Raw genomic sequence first — 24,651 nt, 5'->3', positions numbered from 1 at the left:
TAGTAGCTTGTTTGGTGAGAACTCTTACGAAATTTGCAGGCAACTGTCTTTTTCATTCTTAGTTTTAATTTTAGCCTGGCTTCCTATGATTTTTCCTTTTATACATAGTAAGTTAGTGGTCTGCTAATTATTGTGGCAAGCATTGTATTAATGGTCCTTCAGATGTCTTATCAGTTGCATGTTGAGTGTGGGTACAGGAATAACGTTTAAAGTTGCAGTCACTTCTTAGGTTTCCCTTTGTTTTACTTTACCATGGATTCTCTTTAAAAGAATTCATCAGCTATAAAATACTTTGGTCTATAGCTGTGGAAGTAAAAAAATTGTTGTTTTTTCACCTGGCTGCTTATTTTTTTATTTCATTATTTTATTTATGACTCAATTTTGATGATGATGAATAAACTTTTGATTTGCCTGTCCACATCCATTTTTCATGTGTCCAATATTAAATTAGTTAATATAAAGATAATATTCCTCATGAAAAACATACTGTTAGTTTAAGGTGTTTACATGGTAAAAAAATCAGAGGCATACTGTCAGTTTTTGATTAGATGATTGAAAGTAACTTCTGTATGTTTATAACTTGTGAGTTCATTTTTTTCTTTTATTTTCTTTCTTTATTTTCTCTTCTTTTTTTTTTTTTTTTAGTGGTGGTACTGGGTATTGAACCCAGGACCTCATGCGTGCTAAGCACACACTTACCACTGAGTTATACCTACCTAACATGAGTTCAGTTTTTATTGATTTCCAGGTTATTGTTGACACATTCCATTTCATATGGAAGCAAAAGGCTTTTGTCCTTGTTATGCAACTAATTACAATCTCAGGAATTAGCAATTCCAAAATTTTCTCTAGGGTTCTGATGTTCCACTTAATATGGAGTTTTAAGTTGGAAATACATTAATGTAGTATTACAATATTTCTTACTCCGAGAAGTTACTGATTTTCTTCTGTTCTCTTGTTAGTTGGATACCTATTAAGTGATTCTTTCACTATTCCTGTATTACTCTAATCAGTGTTAATGGTAATTGGTTTTTTAGTTACTTACGGCAGGTTATGCCACTAAGGACAAATTTCAGGTAAAAATTATTTAATTTTTGTTCCATGAAATATCTTTTCTCTGGGTTCAAAACTTTTATTAATTTTCATTAATAAATAAGCTGCCCCATCAACATATTTTAATAGTGTAAGTATATTTTAGTTATGTCAGTTTGGGGAAAAGTATTATCCTCAAGTCATTAGTGGGGACACTGCGCTTACAAAATGTGTTTGAGAATTGTGGGGCTAAGAGAGTGAGAGTAGAAGTTCATGTTAAGTTTACCTTGGAACAAATTCATAGACTTTATAGTCTTGCCTCTTTGATTGAGGATAGCTGCTAGGTTTGTATTGTAGATCCAATGATAATTTTAAAGGATTATAAATGCACTTTCTATATTAACCCCTACCACATTATTAATTGGTGATTTGGTTTATTTAATTTGTGTTCATGGCTTTAATTGGTAATGACCATATGTATGTTTTTCCATATCTAAATTTACTGATATGTTTCTCTTAAGATGAAAATGTGTAGATCTGACTTGAACAATAAGAATTCTCAGAGCCTTATGTGAAATATTTTGACGCACTAATTAATGAAGTCAGTTAAGCAGCCTGGTTATGTAATTTTCCCTAAAGATAATAACCACTTTAATCAGTTATTGATGGGAACTTTTTAAAGTGATTTTTAGGACTTTGGTTAAGCTATGATACACATTTGTTGTTTTATTTTTGATGAGTTTGCTTTTACTTAACATTTTTAATCACCAGTATTGTTCTGTGTATGCATTAGGAGTTTGCATAATAATTGTAATATTGAGTTTAAGCAAATTTTTTAAAAGTTTTGTTTGTTTCTTTTTCTTTCTTTCTTCCTTTCTTTCTTCCTCCCTCCCTCCCTTTCTTCCTCCCTCCCTCCCTTTCTTCCTCCCTCCCTCCCTTTCTTCCTTCCTTCCTTCCTTCCTTTCTTTCTTTCTTTCTTTCTTTCTTTTTCTTTCTCTTTCTTTCTTTCTTTCTTTCTTTCTTTCTTTCTTTCTTTCTTTCTTTTTCTTTCTTTCTTTCTTTCTTTCTTCTTTCCTTCTTCTTTCTTCTTTCCTTCCTTCCTTTCTTCTTTCCTTCCTTCCTTCCTTTCTTCATTTCTTCCTTTTCTTTCTTTCTTTCTTTCTTTCTTTCTTTCTTTCTTTCTTTCTTTCTTTCTTTCTTTCTTTCTTCCTTCCTTCCTTCCTTCCTTCCTTCCTTCCTTTCTTTCTTTTTCTTTTTCCTTTCTTTCTCTTTCTTTCTTTCTTTCTTTCTTTCTTTCTCTTTCTTTCTTTCTTTCTTTCTTTCTTTCTTTCTTTCTTTCTTTCTTTCTTTCTTTCTTTCTTTCTTTCTTCTTTCCTTCTTCTTTCTTCTTTCCTTCCTTCCTTTCTTCTTTCCTTCCTTCCTTCCTTCCTTCATTTCTTCCTTTCTTTCTTCCTTTCTTTCTTTCTTTCTTTCTTTCTTTCTTTCTTTCTTTCTTTCTTTCTTTCTTTCTTTTTCTTTTCCTTTCTTTCTTGCTTTCTTTTTCTTTCTTTCTTCCTTTCTTTCTTTCTTTCTTTCTTTCTTTCTTTCTTTCTTTCTTTCTTTCTTTCTTTCTTTCTTTCTTTCTTTCTTTCTTTCTTTCTTTCTTTCTTTCTTTCTCTCCTCTCTTCTCTCCTCTTCTCTCCTCTTCTCCTCTCTTCTCTCCTCTCCTTTCCTTTCCTTTCCTTTTCTTTTCTTTTCTTTTCTTTTCTTTTCTTTTCTTTTCTTTTCTTTTCTTTTCTTTTCTTTTCTTTTCTTTTCTTTTCTTTTCTTTTTTCTTTTCTAGGGGCTTCACAAAGATCAGAGTTCACATTTGGCAGAACCCAGTGATGAACAGCCTTCACTTTCTGCTGATACTGCCCAGAATCTCCTGGTGGCTAGCACTGATATTCAGAAACTGGCTGAGCATAGAACTCTGCCTAGCAGTTCAGTAACACAGGCAGCTGCTCTCAATCACCTCTCCTCTCATATTGCTACCTCAGGTGGACAACAAAGTGTTAACTTTACCAAAGAGAGCACACCTTCAGGAAATAGATATTTAGTGCCTGAAACAAGCAGACATGCTGGAGAAACACCTGATGGCTGTGCTGGCATCAAGAGACTTTCTAATAATGTTCAGCTGTTAATGACAGAACCTATTTGCAGTTCTAACCATGGAGATTCTACATCACGAAATTTACTTTCAGACAATCCTCAGATTTCTGCCTTGTTGATTGGAAAAGCCAATGACAGTTTGATGACTGGAGCTTGTGACAAAGCCAATGACATTCACTCAGAAATTCAGACAAAGACTAATAATTCTGTTGCCTCTTCACCCACTTCAGTCATTTCCACCACCACACCTTCTCCAAAATCAACTGAACAGACAACCACACATAGTATTACCAGCCTTAACAGTTCTCACATTAGGTTACAAACAATTAATGGAGAAGGTCTAGAGCACTCACAGAGCTCTAAAAAGCCAGACCTGCCTATAACTAGCCACAAACCTGGTCCTCAGACCATACCATTAATGACTGTGTCCATATATTCAAATTCCACAGAAGTTCTGAAGGCATGCAGGTTAGTACTGAAAACTTTATCACAAAGTGAAAATGGTTGACCTCTGACTTGATCAGAAAACTGAAGTAATATTTTGATTTTATAAGAAAAAGTAGTTAGGTAAAATGTGGTATAGTCACTTATCTAAAATAATAAATTCTGGAAGAACTTTGTTATACTTCAGTATTATAATTACCTTTTCCGTGTATCAGATGTTAAAAGCATTTTTCTATAACCTACTTTATCTGAAAGGCATCTCTGTACTTTTATTGACTTTTCTTGTTTATCAGAGTTATTATCAGCTATTGTAGGATTAACGTTACTCTGGGCATTGAAACCAGAGAGTAGGTTAAATTATGTTTGGTGAAAAAAAAGCAAAGCCAGGGAAACCTTACTGTTTGTTTTCTTTCTGGTAACATTTTATGTGATCCTGGAAGAGGTTATAAAATAGAAGAAAGAATTGAGAAATACAATAGATTACCAGCCACACTTTTACTGAGCAGCCACATCTTAGTAGAGTGGGCCTCTTAAATGGGTTCCATTGCCTTCACACAAAAAAGAAGAATCAAAGAATGAGGAACACTTTTCTTTGATATTGTGACACCACATAGATTTCTCTGTCCTATAGATTCTAATCCATTTTTTTTAAACAGCTTTGTTGAGATATAATTCATAGACCTTCCGATTTGCCCCTTTAATATGTACAATGGAATGGCTTTTAGTATATTCCTAGATATGTACATCCATCACCATAGTCAGTTTTTCAGAAGTTTTATCACTTCGAAAAGAAGCCTGATGAACAGCTTTTAAAGCAGTGTTTTTATTCTATTTATACTAAACATAATAAAATCTAATCTAAAATTAAATGATAAATTATTTTATTCTCAAACTTACTCAAATGTCATGTATAGAAGAATAAAACTAAAATGAAATTTGGTTAAAATGATATGGGTTGTACATAACATTTGAAATTCAAACAATAATACATTGAGTTTTTAAAAGATCTTTCTAATTGAGATTGAAATGAAGTAAAGTGGAAAATACATACCACTAAGGTATGTAAAGATTATTTTTTATCTACTTTGACTTTTGTTTAATGCAAGTTTTGAATTTCAAAGGTGAAAACAATTCTTGCTTGATGACTATATCTTTAACTGATACTGGGAGGTTTTATGTCACTTCTCTATTGCTTTATCTAAAATGTGTTTAGATTTGGAGGCACTTAGATTATTTTGTTTAAAGAGATCACCAGTCAACCACTGAATGTGTGTTACTGACCAGCTTGTGAGCTGAAACAAGAGTTTTAAATATTTATATAGTTTTCACTTGCATGATAGGTGGGTAGAGAAATGGAAATAATTAATTTCTGTTGAAAATAAAATTAGGAAATAAGTGTCTCTCAGATTTCTTGGGTTAAATTTTAATTTTTCCATTTCATTCAGGAAATGTATGTACATGTTTACTAAAGGTTAAAATACATTCTTAGACTTACTTTTAGCTCAGAAACTACTAAAATATCTTTTGCCTTATTACTATAGATGTGTAATTTTATTTTCACAAGTTGCAAATATCTTTAAAATACCATAGATTCCTATGCTGCTTAGTTTTTCCAGTAAGTATAACTCAGTTTACTAGTGAAGGGAGCTATAACCTTCCACACCCTTCACCCATTGTCAAAGGAAAAGCAAAGAACTGAAAAAGAAAAGAGTAGGAAAGAGAATAAAAGGATAGAGTCTAAAAGTTGAGGATAAAATTATTATGCATTTTAGAAAAAGAGCCAGCATGGCAAATGATAACTGTCCTGTGGAGACTGATTCTATCAATTGATAGTGGTGTGTTCTTTGCAGAACTATGAATTTAGATTAGTTCAAAGAATCATTAGCATAAGATAAGATGTTCTACTTGGTAAGTTTTTTGTGAGGTAAAAAATTTAAATTGTATATGAATTTATCTGCAGAACACCTTTTATTTTTTGTTCTTAAATGACCTATTTGAAAGTACATTTAAGGTAAAATATGTTTATGGAAGCAATTTTTAAAATAATTTTTACATAATAATAAATTTCTTCAATAATGAGGTACTCTGTCCCCTTTCCTACATCTGCTTCCCCCTCCCCTGCTCCAGCTTCATTTCTTTCCTATGTTGGATTTTTTCTGGCAGGGTTTCTCTTCAGCTGTGGGTACATGCCTATCTAGAAATTCATTTGTTCCTGTTATTCATAGTCCTATCCTTATGCATTAGGGTGGATAAGTATTTTAACAGAGAAAAAACCTATGGTTCCTTTATCTTCAAAAACATATATTAGTTATTTTTGGTAGATACCTTTAAATCTGATTTGACCTAATCAGTAGGGACATATTAAGGATATAATATCCTTGTACGATTTTGAGCAGCATTTTCTCATTTGTTTACATCTCTCACAAGATTTTTAAGTGATTATTAAAAATATGAACTGCTTTTGTTTGGTTTATTTTGGTTGCATTTATTTACAGCATATTTGCTTGTGTTAAGATTTTGAATTGTAATTCAGCATTCAAATGATTGAACCAGTTTTGGCTCCCTTATTTATGCCTCATCTATTTTTTTTTCCTTTTTGTTCTGTTTTCAAATACATTTACTCTTCCAGTTGCTTGACTTTTCTATATATTCATATCTTATGTTATAGGACTGTAAAAATCACACAGAATTCTACTAGTTGTCAGTTACTTTCACCTTTCATCTTTCATATAGAGGATGTTAAATAACCTTATAAAATTTTTTTCAAGGACAGTTAATATTTGACTCAGGATATTCTGAAATATTTCTATTATATTATATCATGTCTTTTTCTAGGAAACAAGTTTTTTTGTAATCAGAGTGAATCATTTTGTGTAAAATGTAAAGAGTGACAGGTATATAATTTAGCATTGAAACCAATTATTTTTATTACATAGAGATCATAATTGACTCATTGCATTGGCCTAATGAAGATACCTGAATTTTTCCTGTATCAGCTTCAGACAGGTATTTTTGTTGAAAGCAGTAGTTCTGTGCAATTTATAAATTAGGATCAATTTCTGTATTTAAAAGCTTAAAATGTACCATATCTAACTGTAAACATATGGGCCTACCATACCTTGTGGATGGATTGACAAAACCTGGAGATTGATTTAGCATTTAACTTCCATTAGTAGTTAAATGTAAAATTTTAGTTCAATATATATTTGCAAAATATTTCCTTCAAAAAATGTAGAAGTCTGCATTTTTAACCCACTTCATAACTATAATTTGCACCACCAGTTCTTTGTTATAGTTACAATACAGGTTATACACACTGGAAGCTATTCATTGTGACATCTCAAAGTTGATAAATACTGTGTTTTAGGTTTTAGTTTTCATTAGACCTTCTCAGAACTTTTGATTTATAGGCATTTCTTCTCTTTACCAAAAATAATACCAAAGAATACTAATTTTGTTTCAACTTGTGCAATTAAATCAGATCACACTTTTAAATTTCAAATTATATAAAGAAATACAGTTATAGGATATTTTCACTTTCCAAAATAGAGCTTTCAGATTCTTGCCTGAAATTTTAATATTTTAAGAGCTTTTTTCTAGATGAATTGTAATATATTATTTTTCATTTTTAATAGTTAAATATGACAGTTTGATTTTAGAGGCTTAACTGTTTTCTGTATTTGTTTTCTGAGTTAAAAATTTTAAGGATTTAAAAGTGTTCTTCTAATGATCTTACAATAAAAGGGAGTTTGAATTTGACAGTAGTATTCCTACATATTAAGAATTTATAACTTAGCAAATATAATACCTTTCACTGAAGGAAAAATTTTATCTAGATACTGTCAGGAAGTTACACACAATGTGAAAATGCATAGCAACTGTACATATCACTTTAAAAATTATTATAATCTATAAGTTTAGTAAAGTGGGTATTAGTCGGGGAGCTGCACAGAAAGTCAGTTTGGAGACTAGAAAAAAATGGTTTTTCTAGATTTGCAAGTTGTCACTTAGGTATTCTGGAAGTATGCAGAGAAAAAGAAACAAGCTTTATTGTGAAATTATGATGTTATGTAAACCTTTCTTTTAGTTCAGGTTATTTTACCACTGAATGAAGAAAATGTAAGGTGAAATATGTTGAAAAAAATGGGAGTTCATATTCTTTAGGTGAGGAGATAAATTGGAAAATTATGAGGAGAAAAAATTTTGTGAGTAATTCATGTTATGTGGATATATAGTATATTTTTCTTAGTTCCTTTAAATGATATAGGATATCAAAATGAATCACTTCTGAAATTAATTCTTTTTTTTACCAAATGGATATGAATATTCTAGAATGATTTTTTAGTAAATGCTTATATCTAGGATTTCAGTATTTTTTATGTTCTGTTTTCCAGATTATAGTATAACTAATATATTTCTTCTAATTATTTTGTAGGAATCTAGGTAAAAATGGCTTGTTGAATAGTCATATTTTGTTGGATAAATGTCCACCTCCAAGACCACCAACTTCACCTTATCCACCCTTGCCAAAGGACAAATTGAATCCACCCACACCTAGTATATATGTGAGTTTCATTGACTTATTAGAAATAAATTGAGTGTCTGAACTTGTCTGTCTTTTGAAGATACGTTTTTAAACTAATGCTGATCCTTTTAGGGAAAATGTTTTTACTTTTCAGAAATTTAGGCACTGGATAAGAGTTGGTATCAGTTAAATTACTGCTCTCTATCCTTATCATCCCCTTCTAAGACAGATGTGAAAATATTCTAAACTAAAAATTGAAGATTAAGTATTTAGAATGATTTTATCGGTAAGATAGCATTTTGAAGATCACACTTTTTTTTTAACCATATGTTTTATAAATCCTTTACCAAATTAAAATTTGCTGATATCTTACAGTGAAAAGAAGGTCCAGATACAAAGATGAAAATAAACCTTTCAAACTAAACTTGATGGGAATAAATGCAAAATGAAGATTTATGTTTTATAGGCTTATTGAATCAGTTTTTATTTTGATAATTTTTTTGAAGTTTGAATTTTACTGCTTCCATGTAACTTTCATATAAGAATTGTGGAAATACACTTGATAAGTACACTTGGGAAATACTTTTGAATTAACTAAGGTATTTAAATATCATTTTGTGAATATTGGTATGATATAAGAAGTTAATAACATCATTTCAGTATTTATTAAATTTAAAGTATATTTCTTTAAAAACTTATGTAGCTAATTTCTTTTAATAGGTTATCTCTGAAAGGGCTAATGATAAAATACTATAGTATGTAGCACACAGTGTTAATGGGATCCAAATGCATTAATTAAAGACACATTCTTGATGTAAAAATAACTGACTGACAAAAAAAATGAATATGAATTTGCAGGATAGCATTTAGTCATTTTCTGAGATCTAACAAAACATTTCAATCTTACAGTTGGAAAATAAACGTGATGCTTTCTTTCCTCCATTACATCAATTTTGTATAAATCCCAAAAACCCTGTTACAGTAATACGTGGCCTTGCTGGAGCTCTTAAATTAGGTAAGGTTTAAAAAACTGTTCAAACATTTTTTTTCCCCACCATTTTTCATCTTTCAAAACACTGGCAGAAACAGGTTGATTTTTTTGTTTTTTTCAGTTTTTTTTTCTAGTTTTTAATACTCTCCTCCCACTTCCTGTCTCTTTAGCGTATCTTTAACACATAATGCGTATTTGGTTGTTGGTAAATTTATGACAGATTTTTACTTAGTTTTAAATTTGTTATCACTATGTAATATGAATGATTTAAGTTAGATAACAGATAATAGGGAAACTTTTGCAGATAAAATATAGTTAAATTAGATCCTTCTTATGTACTACAGCCCCTTATTATATCTTCTTATGATGGTTAGATCTAGCTTGGTGGAACTGCTGTGCATGTCCAGCGCATATGGTGCCTTGAAGCAGTCTTCAGGAAAATGAATGGAGCACCATAGTTTTTTTAAATACTTTTGAAATGTTTGTTGTACCAAATATACTTTTATTTATTAACAAAGTTTATTTATTTATGAAGATCTTGGACTTTTCTCTACCAAAACTTTGGTAGAAGCTAACAATGAACATACAGTAGAGGTGAGGACACAGTTGTTGCAACCAGCAGATGAAAACTGGGATCCCACTGGAACGAAGAAAATCTGGCGTTGTGAAAGTAATAGATCTCATACTACAATTGCTAAGTATGCACAGTACCAGGCCTCCTCCTTTCAGGAATCATTGAGAGTAAGTGTTTCCTGGTGATTATTTAGCTAAGTGCACATTACTTTTCCAATAATCTATTCAGTTAATATTATCAGTGCTGTAATGCACAAATTATTAACTTTTAAATACTTACAGTTACAGTTAGTAAAGATACATATTGTTTATAGAGAAATTACTGTCTTATAAGATACCCCTGTTTTTGAAATGTTTTTATTTAAAATGATAAAGTAGGTCTAATTAATAGTTGCAGAATGATTTTAATATGAAAGCTATTACTAGGTAACTTTCATGTTCATTTGGTCAGTGAAAAGGTATTTCTTCTGTTTTATCTGAAAGATACTCCATTAGCAAGCCTCTTTCTGTTTTAGTCATAGTCTTTAAAGAAAACTGCAGGAGAAGTAGAAAGTTACAAAAATCTCAAAATAATACATTACCTTGTTTGTTACCCTATTGGGGGAATGCTCTTGAGTTTCTTACCATTACATAAATGTTAGCTATAGGTTTTTGCAGGTATTCTTATCAAATGGAGAAAATTCCTCTCTATTCCTTGTAGTCATTTGCTCATGCCCAAGTCTTTGATTTTGTCATTGGCTTTTTCTCCATCTGTTATTGTGATCATGTGATTTTTAAAAATTTTTAGTCTATTGATGTATTTGACTACAGTGATTGATTTTCTTCTGTTGAGTGAGCCTTACATACATTGGATAAATCCCACTTGGCCATAGCGCATAATTTTTTTAATTCGTCATTGGATTCATTTTGCTCATATTTTGCTGATTTTTGCATGTGTTCGTAGGCTATTTGGGTGTGTAGTTTTCTTGTAATGGTTTTGATAATGTCTTCTAATGCTTTAGTATTAGGGTAATCATTATCCTGGCCTCATACTGTAGTTGAAATAATGCCTCTGCTTTTATTTCTTGGAACAGATTGTAGAGCACTGGCATAATTGCTTCCTTGAATACTGGATGAACTCAGTGGGCATGGTGGTGGTTTTTTTTACTGAAGGTTGCTAATTGTTGATTCAGTTTCAAGAGTTTTAAGCTTATGCAGATTATCTCTTTCTCCCAGTATTATTTTTGGTAGACTGTGTCTTTCAGCACAAATCCATTGGCCTATTGGTCCATTTCAGCTAGGTTATCAAATTTGTGAGTATTAGAGTTGTTCTTAGTATTCCTTTATTATCCTTTAATGACTGTGGAATTTGTAGTGATGTTCCATCTTTTTTTTTTATTAGTAATTTCTGTCCTGTGTAATTTTTTTTTCCCTTCAGTCTGGCTTTACCAACTTTATTAGCTCTTTTCAAAGAGCCAGCTTTGTTTTTAATTCTTAGTGTTTCTTTTTTTATGCTCTTACTTGGGTTTAGTTTGTTCTTGTTTTAGATTTGATTTTCTTGAATAGTGGAAACTTAGATGAATGATTTCAGATTCTTCTTTTTTCCTATTATGTGCATTGGTTGCTCTAAACTTCTTACCAAGCACTACTTTGGTGCATCTCACTATTTTTTACAATTTTTTTTAATTTTTATTTAGTTCAAAATAATTCTCAGGTTTTTTTGAGATTTTTTTTTGACCGTGTATTGTTTAGAACTGTGTTGTTAATACCATTTTTTAAAAATTTTCTATCTTTGTTTTAGTGATTTCTAGCTTAATTCTGTTGTCCTCTGACAGGAAATACTGTATCTTTTCTATTTTGAATTTGCAGAGGTGTGTTTAGTGGTTTGGAATATGGTCTTAGTGAATGTTCCATGTGAAGTTGAGGAGAATGTTCTGTTTTTGATGTGGTAGTCTGTAATCATCCATCACATCTAGTTGCTTTATGGCACTATTGAGTTCCACTCTGTCTTTACCGGTTTTGTGCCTGCTAAAAATATTTCTAATAGAAGGATATTGAAATCTCTGGTTCTCCTAGTGAATGTATCTGTTTCTATTTGTAATACCATCATTTTTGCCACATGTATTTTGATGTTCCCCTGTTGTTAACCTCATACACATTACATACCACTTATCTTATTGAAGACTCACCAGTTTATCATTGTGTATTGGCCTGCTTTGTCTCTTTTAAAGTTTAATCTGTCTGAAATTAACATTAGCTACTGCTGTAGTTTTTTGATTAGTGTTAGCATGATTTATCTTTCTTCATCCGCTTATTTTTTTAATATGTGTGTATTTTTATGTATGGAATGAGTTTCTTATAGATCATTGTATTTGGGTCTTAATTTTTTATCCACTCTGACAGCCTCTATTTTTCAGTTGGTGTGTTTAGACTATTGCCATTCAAAGTGATTTTTCATATAGTTGGATTAATGCCTGCCATTTTCTTACTTTTTTGTATTAGTTGTACTTATTTTTTGTTTCTGTTTTTTCTTTCACTGTGCCTTTTAAAAATTTTACTTGAGTGTAGTATATGATTCTTTTTCTCTCCTTCCTTAACACATCAATTATTTTTTTTTTTAATTTAGTGTTTACCCTGGAGATTACAATTTATCTTTAAAATATTAGACCATGATTGTGCACCATACACAAAAATTAATCCAAAGTGGACTAAAGACTGGAATATGAGACCTGAAACCATAGACCACCTAGAGGAAAACATAGGCAGTGAGCTCCATGACATTGGTCTTGGCAATGACTTTTCAGATTTGACACGAAAAGCAAAGGCAACAGAAGCAAAAATTAAGTAAATGGGACTACATCTAACTATTAGACATTTGTCTGTCTTCTTTGGAAAGATGTCTGTTGTAATCCTTTGCTTATTTTTCATATTAAATATTCTCAACATCATTAATTACCAGGGAAATGCAAATCAAAACCACAATGCAGTAATACTTTATACCTGTTACAATGGCTGACATCAGAAAAAGCTCGATCTAAGTATTGGTAAGGTTATGGGGAAAAGGGAGCCCTTGTGCACTGTTGGTGGAATGTAAACTGGTGCAGTGACTGTGGAAAACAGTGTGGACATTCCTCAGAAACATAAAAATAGAACTATGGTATGACCCAGCAATTCAACTGCTAGCTACATATCTAAAGAAAATGAAATCACTATCTCAGAAAGATTTCAGCACCCCCTTGTTCATTGTAGTATTACTTACAATAGTCAAGAAATGGAAGCAACGTATTTGTCCATCACAGAGGGAGAGAGAAAAGTAATTGTGGTGTATGTATACATAGACAACTGAATTATTCCCTCTCAAAAAAGGAAATTCTGCTCCTTGCAACAGTATGGATGGCCCTGGAAGGCATTACACTAAGTGAAATAACTCAGAAAATGACAAAATACTATATGATTAACTTATATGTGAAATCTTGAAAAAGAAAACTTAACTTACAAATGAGAACAGATTGGTTAGTTTCCAGAAATGGAGGGAGGTGGCATGGTTGAAATGGGTGAAAGCGGTCAAAATATACAAACTTCGAGCTGTAAGATAAATACATCCTGGGGTATAATATACAATATGGTGACTATAATGAACATTATGGGACTGTGTATTTGAAAGTTGCTTAGAGTAGATTCTTTTAAGTTCTCATCACAGTGAAAAAAAATTGAAACTATATGTGGTAATGGGTGTTAGCTCAAATTATTGCAATGATTTCAGAATAGATACATATATCATTTATAATACACCTAAAGGTGATATAATTTATGTTACTTACATCTCAATTATAAAAAACATAGAAAAAAGGAATAAGAAATGTTTTTATTTTCTTTCACTATTCCTTTTTTAATGTTCTTTTGTTTTTGTATATTTGAATTTCTGATCTGTAACATTTTCTTTCTCTAAAGAACTAAGGTTTCTTGCAAGGCAGTTTCTGTAGCAACAGTTTCTAAATTTTTGTTCATCTGAGAAAGTCTTTATTTTTCCTGTACTCTTAAAGAATAATTAATTTCCCAGGGTGCAGAAGTCTACCAACATCTCAATATGATTTTATTTTTCTTTCAACTCTAAATATTTCACCTCACTGTCTCATTGCTTGCATAGTTTTTGAAGAAGAGTTAGATGTTAATTCTTACGTTTGATCCAATATGAATATGAATGAAGTTCCCCCCAACCCTGTGGCTTTTTTGTCAATTTTTTCAGAATGTTTGATTTCCTATAGTTTGAGCATTATATGTTGTAGGTTTAGGTTTGGGGCATTTGCCTTGATTTTACTCATAACCTGCATGTTTTAATATCTGTTTTTACTTTTCAAACGTTCTCAGCCATTGCCATTTACACAGTTTTATCATTTGTTCACTTAAATCTTCTTCATTGCCAGTTTTACACCTTTTGTAAGTTACACCTTTTCCCACAGTCTTTGGATATTGTTGATTTTTTTTCAGTCTTTTTTTTTTTTCCTTTTCAAATTTGGAGGTTTCTTTTCAGATATCATGAAATTCAAATTTCTTCCTTAGCTGTATACGTTTTAATAAGCCCTGCAAAAACATTCTTCATTTCTGTTAGTATTTTTTACCTCTAGAATTTCTTTTTGGTGCCTTTTAAAATTTCCATTTATTTTCTTATATTATCCGTCTGTTCTGGCATGCTTTCTACTTTATCATTTAGTTGTTGTGGTTTGGTTTGGTTTGGTTTGGTTTGGTTTGGTTTGGTTTGGTTTCATATAATTACAGTTGTTTTAAATTCCTAGTCTGAGAATTCCAGTGTCTGTGATATGTCTGACACTGTTCCTGTTGCTTGCTAGGTGTCTTCAAACTGTTTCTCTAATTTTTAGTATACCTTGTAAATTTTTGTTGAAGGACCGACATGATGTGCTAGGTAAAAGGAACTGCTTTAGATATGCTTTTAGTGATGTGTTAGTAAAAGTATAGGGGACGGGAGATACTCTATTACCCTATGATTAGGTCTCGGCCTTTATTGAACCTGTACCTCTATGCTTTGCACTTAAATAGTGCTTCCTGTTTGTTTTCTCACCGTGCTTTAAGTAGGACAGTATAGCTCTAGTGGGCTGAAGTTGGGTATTGCCCTCCTCTCTGGATATGTAAGTCCTTTTAAAATCCCAGAAAGTTAGGCCCTGGTTAATAAGTTGATTCTCCTGAGGGCAGATCTTGGTAAGATGAAAAGAATGTTCTGGTGTGTTACAGAATGGTGCCTTTTCTCTTCCTGTGGTAAGCCAAGGGGAATTTTTTCTGATATTTCTGGGAGAACCTGGTATCACTTGTGGAGATAAAGCTCAGAATATTGTGAAGGACACCCTTCTTCTAGAGAAGTTTTTAACTCTTAAATATATCCACAGTGAATATCTGTTTAACAGTTTAGTTTTTCCTACCACATTGTTAGTGTCCATTGCAATGATTCTTGGTCTTGATTTCCATTATTCACTCATGTCTATAGTTTTGGAGGCAGCAGTTTGCCCTGTGTTCTCACTTCTTTTACTAATCTGAGAATTGTTTATTGCTCAGTTTGCACTTGTTAGAGTGGAGTGGCTGCTTCTGAGCTTCTTAGATGCCTCAAAAGTCCTTTGTAAAGTATTTAATTTGTAAATATTTTCCTAACTCTATGAGTTGTCTTTTCACTTTTTCTTCTTTTTTTTTTTTCTTTTCAGTTTTTCTTGATGATGTTCTTTGAAGCATAAAACTTCTAAATTTTGGTGAATTGTTATTTTTTTCTTCAGTTGTTTACTTTCAGTTGCACAACTAAGAAATCTTTGCCTAATTACATGGTCATGCAGATTTACTACTATGTCTTTCTTATTGTAAGAGTTTTATAGTTGTAAGTCATTGATCCATTTTGAATTTTTCTATTCGGTAAAAGGTAAGGGTCCAACTTCATTTTTTTAAATGTAGGTTTCTAGTTGTCTTAGCACATTTTTATTCAGCATTTAGTTTCCTGTTAGTGCTATGTATTTTATTATTTATATAGAATTTTTTTTTGTGTAAAAATTTACATTGTGAATAACTTCTTTTTGTGCCCTTAGTTTTTGATCATGTAACACACACAGGCAAGGTCAGAATAACTGAACAAAATTATAATTAGAAATAGAAAACCGTAATTTTTCTTACCATATAGATGACATAACTATGAATATTTGTTTTCGTATGCAGACATGCTCCTGCCAATTTAGGACATGTGCTTTTGCAGTAATACTTGGCATTTATAAATAACTTTGATGCTTAGTAAGGTTAGGATATTGTTTTAATTTTGTTGTTATCATCTTGAATTTGTGACATGTAAAAACTACAGATTTCATTCTTACTGAGGTGTATGTGTATAGAGGAAAACAACTGCCTTTTTTTGTAATGTTGACAGCAGATTTTGGGGAATAGCAAATTTGTTTTCAAATCAACCAATAGGACATGTAGATATGACTGTTTTATTCAGATATATACTGGGAACTGTATGTAGTCTTTAGTAGGATACTAAACATGAATGTTTTTGCTTAATATATAGGAAGAAAATGAGAAAAGAGTGCAACATAAAGAATTTTCAGATAACGAATCCACATCTTCAGATTCGTAAGTATATCTTAGTTTCTCTTAGTATTACAGACCAAAAGGCATGAATTTAATTTAACTTTTTGTTTTTAAAGCTCTGGAAGAAAGAAAGGACCTTTTAAAACTATAAAGTTTGGGACCAACATTGACCTTTCTGATGACAAAAAGTAAGTTCTGTTCTTTTTCCATTAAGTGCAGATATGATTGCAGGATTGGAAATTGCCTACTTTCTTATTTTTTTCAACTATAGTCATTATCCTTTTTGTGTGTTGTTTTGACAAAGAAGTCTTTGCTAAGAACACTGGCATTCTGAGGTTATTTTTATTAGGCTTACAGTTAGATTTTTATTAGTAAAGAAAGTTGAAAAAGTCTTAGAAATTTAAAAATAAAAATTGGGAGGTGAGTATAGCTTAGTGGTAGAGTGCATGTTCTTAGATGGGATCCTGGGTTCAATCCCAATACCTTCATTAAAAAATTTAAAGATAAAAGCCTAATTACCTTCCCTCTCCAAAAAAAGAAAACTTTTCTGTTGTTGTTTACAAGATTATTATAAACTTTTTAGTTTTTTTCCTCCCAATAATCTCTTTGTTTTAGAACTTTTTCTTTGGAAAAGAAGATACACTAGTATTTTTGTCCTTTAGAGTATAATAGAGGTTTAAGTGGTTTTCTGACTGGATCACAAAATTTTTGAGCACATGGTTAGTTCTGTTAACTCTTTGCAGCAAAGTTACACTTTTAATCTGTCATTTTATTTCAGATGGAAGTTGCAACTACATGAGCTGACTAAACTTCCTGCTTTTGTGCGTGTCGTGTCAGCAGGAAACCTTCTAAGCCACCTTGGTCATACCATTCTGGGCATGAATACCGTTCAGCTATACATGAAAGTTCCAGGGAGTCGAACACCAGGTTATTTTTATAAACTAACTTATTTTATGTAGTTCAAAAAAAGAGTTAATAATGTGATAAATACACATGTAACCAGTTTCCCATTTGTAGTTAGTAAAGCTAAAAGGAATTTTTAATTCTTTCTAATAGGTAAAAATATTTGTAATTATTCTTACAATTGAAACTGAGAATATTAATTTGTTTTGTCAATGTGACTTTTATCCTTTTTATATGTAAACATCAAAACCGGAAAATTTAACCTAGGAAGAGGGCATTAAGTCACTCAGTGAGTAAAGAATCTTAAAATACTGTAAAAGCTTTTGCTTGATCCCATTGACTGCAAGCTTACAGTTTTCCAATTTTTTTCACCAGTTACAGTTATTACTAATACTGAACTAACATGCAATCTTACTAATACTGACCTAACATATAATGCTTACTGATATTGACTTAATATTGAACTAAAAAACTGCACTGAAAATACCTAAAATATTTGATGCACTAGTATATTCTAATCAGTCCTATTATGTTACATTCCTTAAAAATGTAATTCAAAAACTAATGGAGAAATCAGCTGACTTAAGAAGTTAGATAGTATTTTATGCTTTATAAATAAAAAGGTTAAATTGAAGATATTACATAGATACCTATATAAAAAAAACTTACTTTCATGACTTTTTATTGATTACAGTTTATTAGTTTACTTTTTACTTTACATTTTTCCTTTTGTGTTTAATTGCATTCCAGGTTAGTCTTTTCCAATTAAAGGTCAGTTGGAAGCTTCTCAGTTGTACAGCTGGCTTTTGCAATATAGAAATGTTCTCTGCAGTTGTATTATGGTTTGAAAAATAGTTCTAGAGCTGTAGTTTGAGCTTGTGAAATATATACAGTAAATGTTTAATGGAATAGATACCTAGCTTTTTGTTTAATTTTTAATATTACAGGAGTATGTAAATTACTTTGATATTATTTGCAGTTCTGAAAACATTGTTTTCCGAATGATTTTACTGTAGTGTAAGTTTTGCTTGATAACTTTAGATTGAATTTTTAAGCAAAATTATGAAGACTGAAACAAAATTTCCATGACCTATAAGTATTCAATAATAGGGGCTGATGGTTGTTCTCATTCAAAATACTTTTCAGTCTCTAAAAATTACAATACAATTACACCACTGTGAAGCCATAGGGCAAATCAGGATAGTCAGCTTCTGTTCCGGACAGAAATTCATTTTTTGTGAAGTATCTGTCAATGAATAATACTACAATGAATAACCACAGGCATTTAGCACCTTAATGTTATCACAAACTGTTAATCTGTCCAGGTGTCCTTTTTTCTCCCACACATATTTTCCGCATCATCAGTTGTAATGCATCTTAGCAGATTCCAACTCAGCAGTATGTAACTCATTGTTTTTGCAACATTTTGGAAAATATTCTCACAGTTGATCCTGTGGAGCCCACTTTTAGAGACAGATGCTCCAGTCACTTCACATTTGGCGTGACTCCTCAAATAAACAATTCCAGTTGAGTGGTTTTAATAGTTTCTGTTGATTGTTAAGGGCCAAGAAAAACTTTTTGAAATGACTTACTTTGTTTTTTATCATTGATATTGCTTCCCGAAGTATTTACTTTAATTACCGATGTTGCTTACATTCTCACAGAGTAGCTGTCCTCAACAAAAGGCTCAGAGTGTGACAACACTATTTTTTCTAGCAGTATTTTTTTACCCAGTACAAACCTAACATGTTTTAATTAGCTTGCTACTAATAAAGGGCTTTACTTGCCTACGCAGAGACAAACTTTAGTTCAGCCTGTTGTTTGTTTGTTTTTTTTTTCAGTTTTGTCAAAAATCTATGATGAGATAATGCATTTTAAATTTCCTAATTTTTCTTTCATTGTTTTCGTATGACACATACTGTAATGAGCACTTGTATGGCAGTTTCAATGAGTAAGTAATCTTTTAGCTTAGCAAGAACATCATTACATAATAAGTACAGTGCTTTCCTATCAAATGGGATGAATCTTTCATACTCCCAAATGGCTTAAAGTTGGTAAAGCTGAAGTGTGTTTTTCTACCTTTACATTACGGATATGCACTTGTAATTTTTTTTAAAAATAAAAATGATACGTTGACATTTGATGCTACACTTTCCAGTTAACACGCTGTTGTTCAGTTATAACCCAGTGCAATTTGTAGTTTACCAAGCAGCAGTGTGGAGTAATGAGAATGCATAATGTACTCGTTATATCTGTTTTATTTTCTGATGTTGTAGCAGGAAGACACTTCTAGACAGAACAGAAATCAGTGGCCTGTCTGTGTCCCAAAAGTTTTATTTGCAAGAACAAATATTTTGCCTATTTGCTGTTCCTTGATTTAAAATCACAAATTTTCTTCCAACACAAATATATCATCATCTTTGATCCTCTTGAATTGACCTAGTTTATGTCATAGATGACAGTCTAGATACTTAGCAATTTAAAATTCTAGTCATTGGACAACTAAGGGAAATGGTAGCAGCAAATGACCAATTCAGCCAAGTGTTATTGTCTAAACCTGCATATTATTTTCTTGTTTATCTGTTTTCTCCTTGCAGCAGCAATAGTTTGAAAGCCAAAGTTGTTCTTCCTTCTTCACCACCTTCTCACTGTATTGTGGCCAGTTAATTTTTTAAAACCAATTTGTTGCTTATTTCTAAATGAGTTAGGATTTCCAGTTTTGTCTGCTCACTGGAATCTGCTAAAAAGCTTTTGGAAGAAATACTGAATCAGTCTTTTCATTTTGCAGATGAGAAGTCAGTATTTTTTAAAAGCTCTTTGGGGATTTTAATGTACAGGGATAGAGCCTATTGTTTGGAATGTTTACTTCCAGGCTGTTATTAGAAATTTACTTACATTATATTGTTTCATCAATATTTGGGTAAAGTGGAAAGAAATATGGAAAATTCTCATTCTAATAAATGAGTAAAGGTTTAGTATCTGGGCCTTCTTTGTCGCTAACACCTTCATAATACCAGTGAAGAATTTCACCTTGCAGCTACTTTTAATGTATATATAGTATTAGACTGGATCTATTAAGTTTCATTTCTGTTAGAAAATTATTTCACCCAATGTGGAATACTTATAAAAAAATAGTACAGGAAAATGAATTGAATCAAAGGAAATTTAAAATATCTTTTCATTTAAAATCTAGGGGGTAGAAACCAAATTTAGTGTATTGCCTCTTTATCATTTGTATCTAAAAGTTCTTGGGATTTCATATGTTTGTGTTGTTAGTTCATCAGCAGCATCCTGTGGAACCCTAAGGAATTCCTTAGAAAAAATGTGTGATACATTTTAGTTTGCTTAGTGTAATTTTAAAAAACATTGTTTTGAGTTCCTGTTTAGTTTATAAAGGTTTTCTTACTGTTCTTGGTAACATTAAATGAAATTGTAGCTGCTCCAACAAAGTTTAAATGATAATGTGATCTTTAAATATGTTTTAAAAAATTTAGATTGCTCTCAGGCCTGTGCTTAGAGATTACCATCTACCTTTGGTGGGAGAGTTATAAGCATTTGTGTTATGGACCAACATCATATTGGGATGTTTGTAGGAACTACAGGTTGCTAAGAGACCAGTTACACTTTGAAAACCATACCTATTTATTAATTTTCTGATACTCTTTGTGAGATGGGTGTAGTTTATGGAGAAGGAGGGTGGTAATAATGATAATAGCTAATACTTATTGCTTATTCGTATGCTATTTGCTGATCTGTAAACATTTATTTTTCACCGAATCCTCAGAACAACTCAGTGATTTAAAGGCACATCTCTCTCATTGAATTTACAGTGTAATGATACATTCTTTTTCCTTTTGCATTTTAGGTCACCAAGAAAATAACAACTTCTGTTCTGTTAACATAAATATTGGTCCAGGTGATTGTGAATGGTTTGTTGTTCCAGAGGATTACTGGGGTGTTCTGAATGACTTTTGTGAAAAGTAGGTTTCTGAACTAAATTTTTTTTCAAACTAATTATTAGAAAACAGTTATTGTATAAGGTGATGTCTGATGCTGAATTTTAAATTATCATTTAGAAGACATTTTATTTTAAATGATTTTATTTCAAGTCTTTTATTTTGTTATGAAGATACCAAATAAAAGATGCCATGAAACCAGCCTATGCAATAGTAGCAAGTATGAATTTAGAGAATATGGAATGAATTTATGTTAATTTTAAAAATTGATATGTGATTCTGCTTTAAAGAAAATAGGCTTATTGTAATTGAATTTAGAAATGGTAAGAATTCCAAAATTAGGCTCCTTAAACCTTACTCACTTAAACCTTACTCTTTGTAAATCAGCTTAAAATTATCAGTGTCTAGTAGCCAGCAAATTAGATGTTTTCAGAATTGGTAATGATGTTGATACAATATAAATTACACATCTTATACCTAACATATGATAAAAAATTAGATATAGTTCTCATAATTCACATGTAGGATCATTTTAAAATCAATACACATATTTCATATACTAAATCTATTTTAACATTTTAGGGAGTCTTAACTCATTTTATTTATGAAAAAGTATGTCATAATGGTTAAAAAAAAAAGTACTCCAGAATTTTCTTATTAACTGGGAAGATACGATCAATGTTTCTTGACTTATGTGTAAATTTCTTTATGTGAAGAAAGCTGAAATTTTTAAAAATTTAAAAATGTATCAAGATGATGTTATATTATATGAACTTCTGTGCACCAAGAAACTGGTAATAAGCAGAAGGAAAAATCATCAAATGGGAAGTCTCCATTGTTCTACAAAAAGCATTTATTTCTTCAAGTTACATCTTTTAGTAATTGTAGAAACATATTCAATACAGTGATTCTTATTATTTAGAGCAGGAACTATTTTCAGGGTTTCACTCTCATTGCTTTCAAATATGTTAGGTCAAGTGTAGCTGGAAAAGACAGATGATACCCAAAATACCAAGTTGGAATGATTCTTTTATCTTAAGTTGCAGAAATGGCACTTGTCCCCTTAGCTTTTTACTGTAATTTTGTTTTGCAGAAGGGTATTACTTCAAATACTTACAATTTCTGTTGTTTATTTTATGACTCAACATAACACTTACGTTAAAATCAACCTGTTATTTTGAACTTTTGAAACAAATGATTGATCTATTTGTCTTGGTTGGGTTTCCTTTCTTTTTTTTATAAGTAGAAAGTTTTCTCCAGCTTTATATTGGCCATGTTGGATGAAGTAGGGCTAAAGTTCATAGTGTGTTTGTTTTTTCCTTCCTTTTCTTTTTCTTCATTCCTTCCTTTCTTCCTCCCTCCCTGCCTCCATTCCTTCCATACTCTCATTCTCCCTCTCTCTCTCCATTTCTTCTTTCCTTTTGTTTGTATTTTACTCGCAGTATTTGAAAGCTTGTTTAAAACAGCAACAACAACAACTGTATTTATCCCCCAAAGGTCAGTATCTGTCAGCCTTATCTCAAGCCTTCTGGTTTAGGAGGAACAAAGGGAGAGAAAAAAGTTCTTATACAATTACAAGGCATCCTTTATCATACTTCTTAAGAGAAAAAACAAATAAAACAAAAGCTTTTCTTAGATCTTTAGAAAGGAGTAGTTCTACTCTGTGAATTTCTTCTTACTGATAAATAATATGAAATAAAGTTTATCTTACCATTCCTAATGGAAAAAATTATTAATGTATTCTCCTTAAAATATGTAATATTATGATAAAGGAGTATAATTAAAAAAAACTTAAATAAGAGCTTAATAATTTGGTCATCTTGCTTTTGTGTTGCTAGAGTTGGTGGTTTGTTTAAGAACCAGAATCTTCTCTCAAGTTCCTGAGAGAAAACAAGAGGCAGAAGAAGTCTCTTTCCACTGTTGAACTGAAGGAAGATCCTTACTCTTAGATCTGCCACAAGATTCTAGTTAAGAACTTACGTGGCTTGATATAATCTCTAAATTTCCTGTTTTTAGGGATTCTTAGGTATTAAGAGATTCTTCAAGAAGAGATAAATCAAAATATTCCTTGTTGAAAGAAAATTACTAAAAATCAGTTTATTCAAAGCAACTTTTATAAATAAAGTTTTACTGAAACATAGCCATAGCCATTCGTTTTATGTATTATCTATGGCTTCTTTCTTACAGAGTTGAGCAGTGGTCACTGAGACCACAGGGCCCTAAAGCCTAAAGTAAATTTTCTCTCTTGATTACACCATTTGACAAAATTCATGAAACTTTACTGTCAAATGGGTGGATTTTATTGAACGTGAATTTTATTTAAATAAAGTTCAAAGTAAAACAAAAAATCAGTTTATTTAAAAATAATTTGAAAATTTAACTTTTGAACCCCTAGAAAGTAATTTTGACCATATAGTACAGATCTTTGAATAAGTGTATCTTTTCTCACCTGCCATTAATTTTCTTTCAGAATTGTTAATGTTTTAGAGCCCTCATTTTTAAAGATACAGTTCTTGTTACAGTGATGCAAGTTTTAATGTCATACACACTGAGAGTATCTTTTAATCTTTTGAAATTATCTGCCCATCTTTGATAAGACATTTAAATAAAACTATCCATTAACAGTCTTTATTCTTTTCTTCAGAAATAATCTGAATTTCCTGATGAGTTCTTGGTGGCCCAATCTTGAAGATCTTTATGAAGCAAATGTTCCGGTATATAGGTTTATTCAAAGACCTGGAGATTTGGTCTGGATAAATGCAGGCACTGTGCATTGGGTTCAGGCTGTTGGCTGGTGCAACAATATTTCTTGGAATGTTGGTCCACTTACAGGTATTTTAAATAATGTAATAATAACTTTACATTTTAAAGAATTCTAATAAGTATCATTTTTCTGTTAGAAAATAACTCACTAAAAATTGAAACATTGTGTCTCCTAGGAAAAATCTCAGTTGTTACTCATACAAACACTAAATTTCAAGTTTAAGAGAGAGATATCCAAGAATAGATTTTAGCAGATAACAAATGTATGCTTTTGTAGAGATAAAAGATCTACTTTTGATATTTTAGAGTATTGTTATTGTGTTTTTATAAAGAAATTTTTTATGGGGAAAAGCAAAGCAAAATAGGTATTTTTTTAGAATTTTATTTCATCTGGTATATTATGTGAGCAGCCGTATGTTGAACTTTATTTAACATATATAAGGTAAAGAATCTGTCCTTTGGAATCATAAAGAGCTGAATGAGACCTAGGCTCTACCTTTGTGACTTTTGTGACTTTGAAACTTTAATGCCTCATTTTTTTAATCTGCAAAATGAGAATTAATAAAGTCAATAAGGTGTTTTGAAACAAGGAATGAGAAAAGGTGTAAAAAGAGTCTAGTACAATGCCTGTCTTATGGTAAATGCTCTTTACTGATAAACTTTTAAACTGTAATTCTTATAAAACAGTTTTTTTTAGTATTTTCAGTTCTTCAGAATTAGTGTTAACATTGTCACCTGAGAGGCGATAATGATTATCTTTCTCTCTTTTGTTACATTGG

At 31.2% G+C, this 24,651-nt stretch overlaps 1 protein-coding gene across 9 annotated transcripts in view; it reads left to right on the top strand.

The window, feature by feature from the left end:
• LOC135320411 (lysine-specific demethylase 6A-like) overlaps positions 1-24,651 on the top strand; it is a 133,432-nt gene that overhangs the window by 83,678 nt on the left and 25,103 nt on the right. For 8 of the 9 annotated variants that reach the window (XR_010379572.1, XM_064483515.1, XM_064483516.1 and 5 more), the window contains 9 exons: positions 2,855-3,630; positions 8,042-8,171; positions 9,041-9,146; positions 9,658-9,863; positions 16,228-16,292; positions 16,367-16,438; positions 17,029-17,177; positions 21,019-21,133; positions 23,754-23,941. Coding sequence is in view for 8 of the 9 variants with exons in the window: in XM_064483515.1 (XP_064339585.1) it covers positions 2,855-3,630; positions 8,042-8,171; positions 9,041-9,146; positions 9,658-9,863; positions 16,228-16,292; positions 16,367-16,438; positions 17,029-17,177; positions 21,019-21,133; positions 23,754-23,941 (1,807 nt within the window). In the remaining variant the exon portion in view is untranslated. Of the gene's footprint in view, positions 1-2,854; positions 3,631-8,041; positions 8,172-9,040; positions 9,147-9,657; positions 9,864-16,227; positions 16,293-16,366; positions 16,439-17,028; positions 17,178-21,018; positions 21,138-23,753; positions 23,942-24,651 lie in introns of those variants that run through there. The other variant, XM_064483518.1, reaches the window with a different exon arrangement.

The sequence above is a fragment of the Camelus dromedarius genome, chromosome Y (assembly GCF_036321535.1).
Source record: "Camelus dromedarius isolate mCamDro1 chromosome Y, mCamDro1.pat, whole genome shotgun sequence".
In the NCBI taxonomy this organism is placed as follows: domain Eukaryota; kingdom Metazoa; phylum Chordata; class Mammalia; order Artiodactyla; family Camelidae; genus Camelus; species Camelus dromedarius.
The sequence above is the reverse complement of the archived record's forward strand: the minus strand, read 5'-3'. Positions and strand labels throughout refer to the sequence as shown.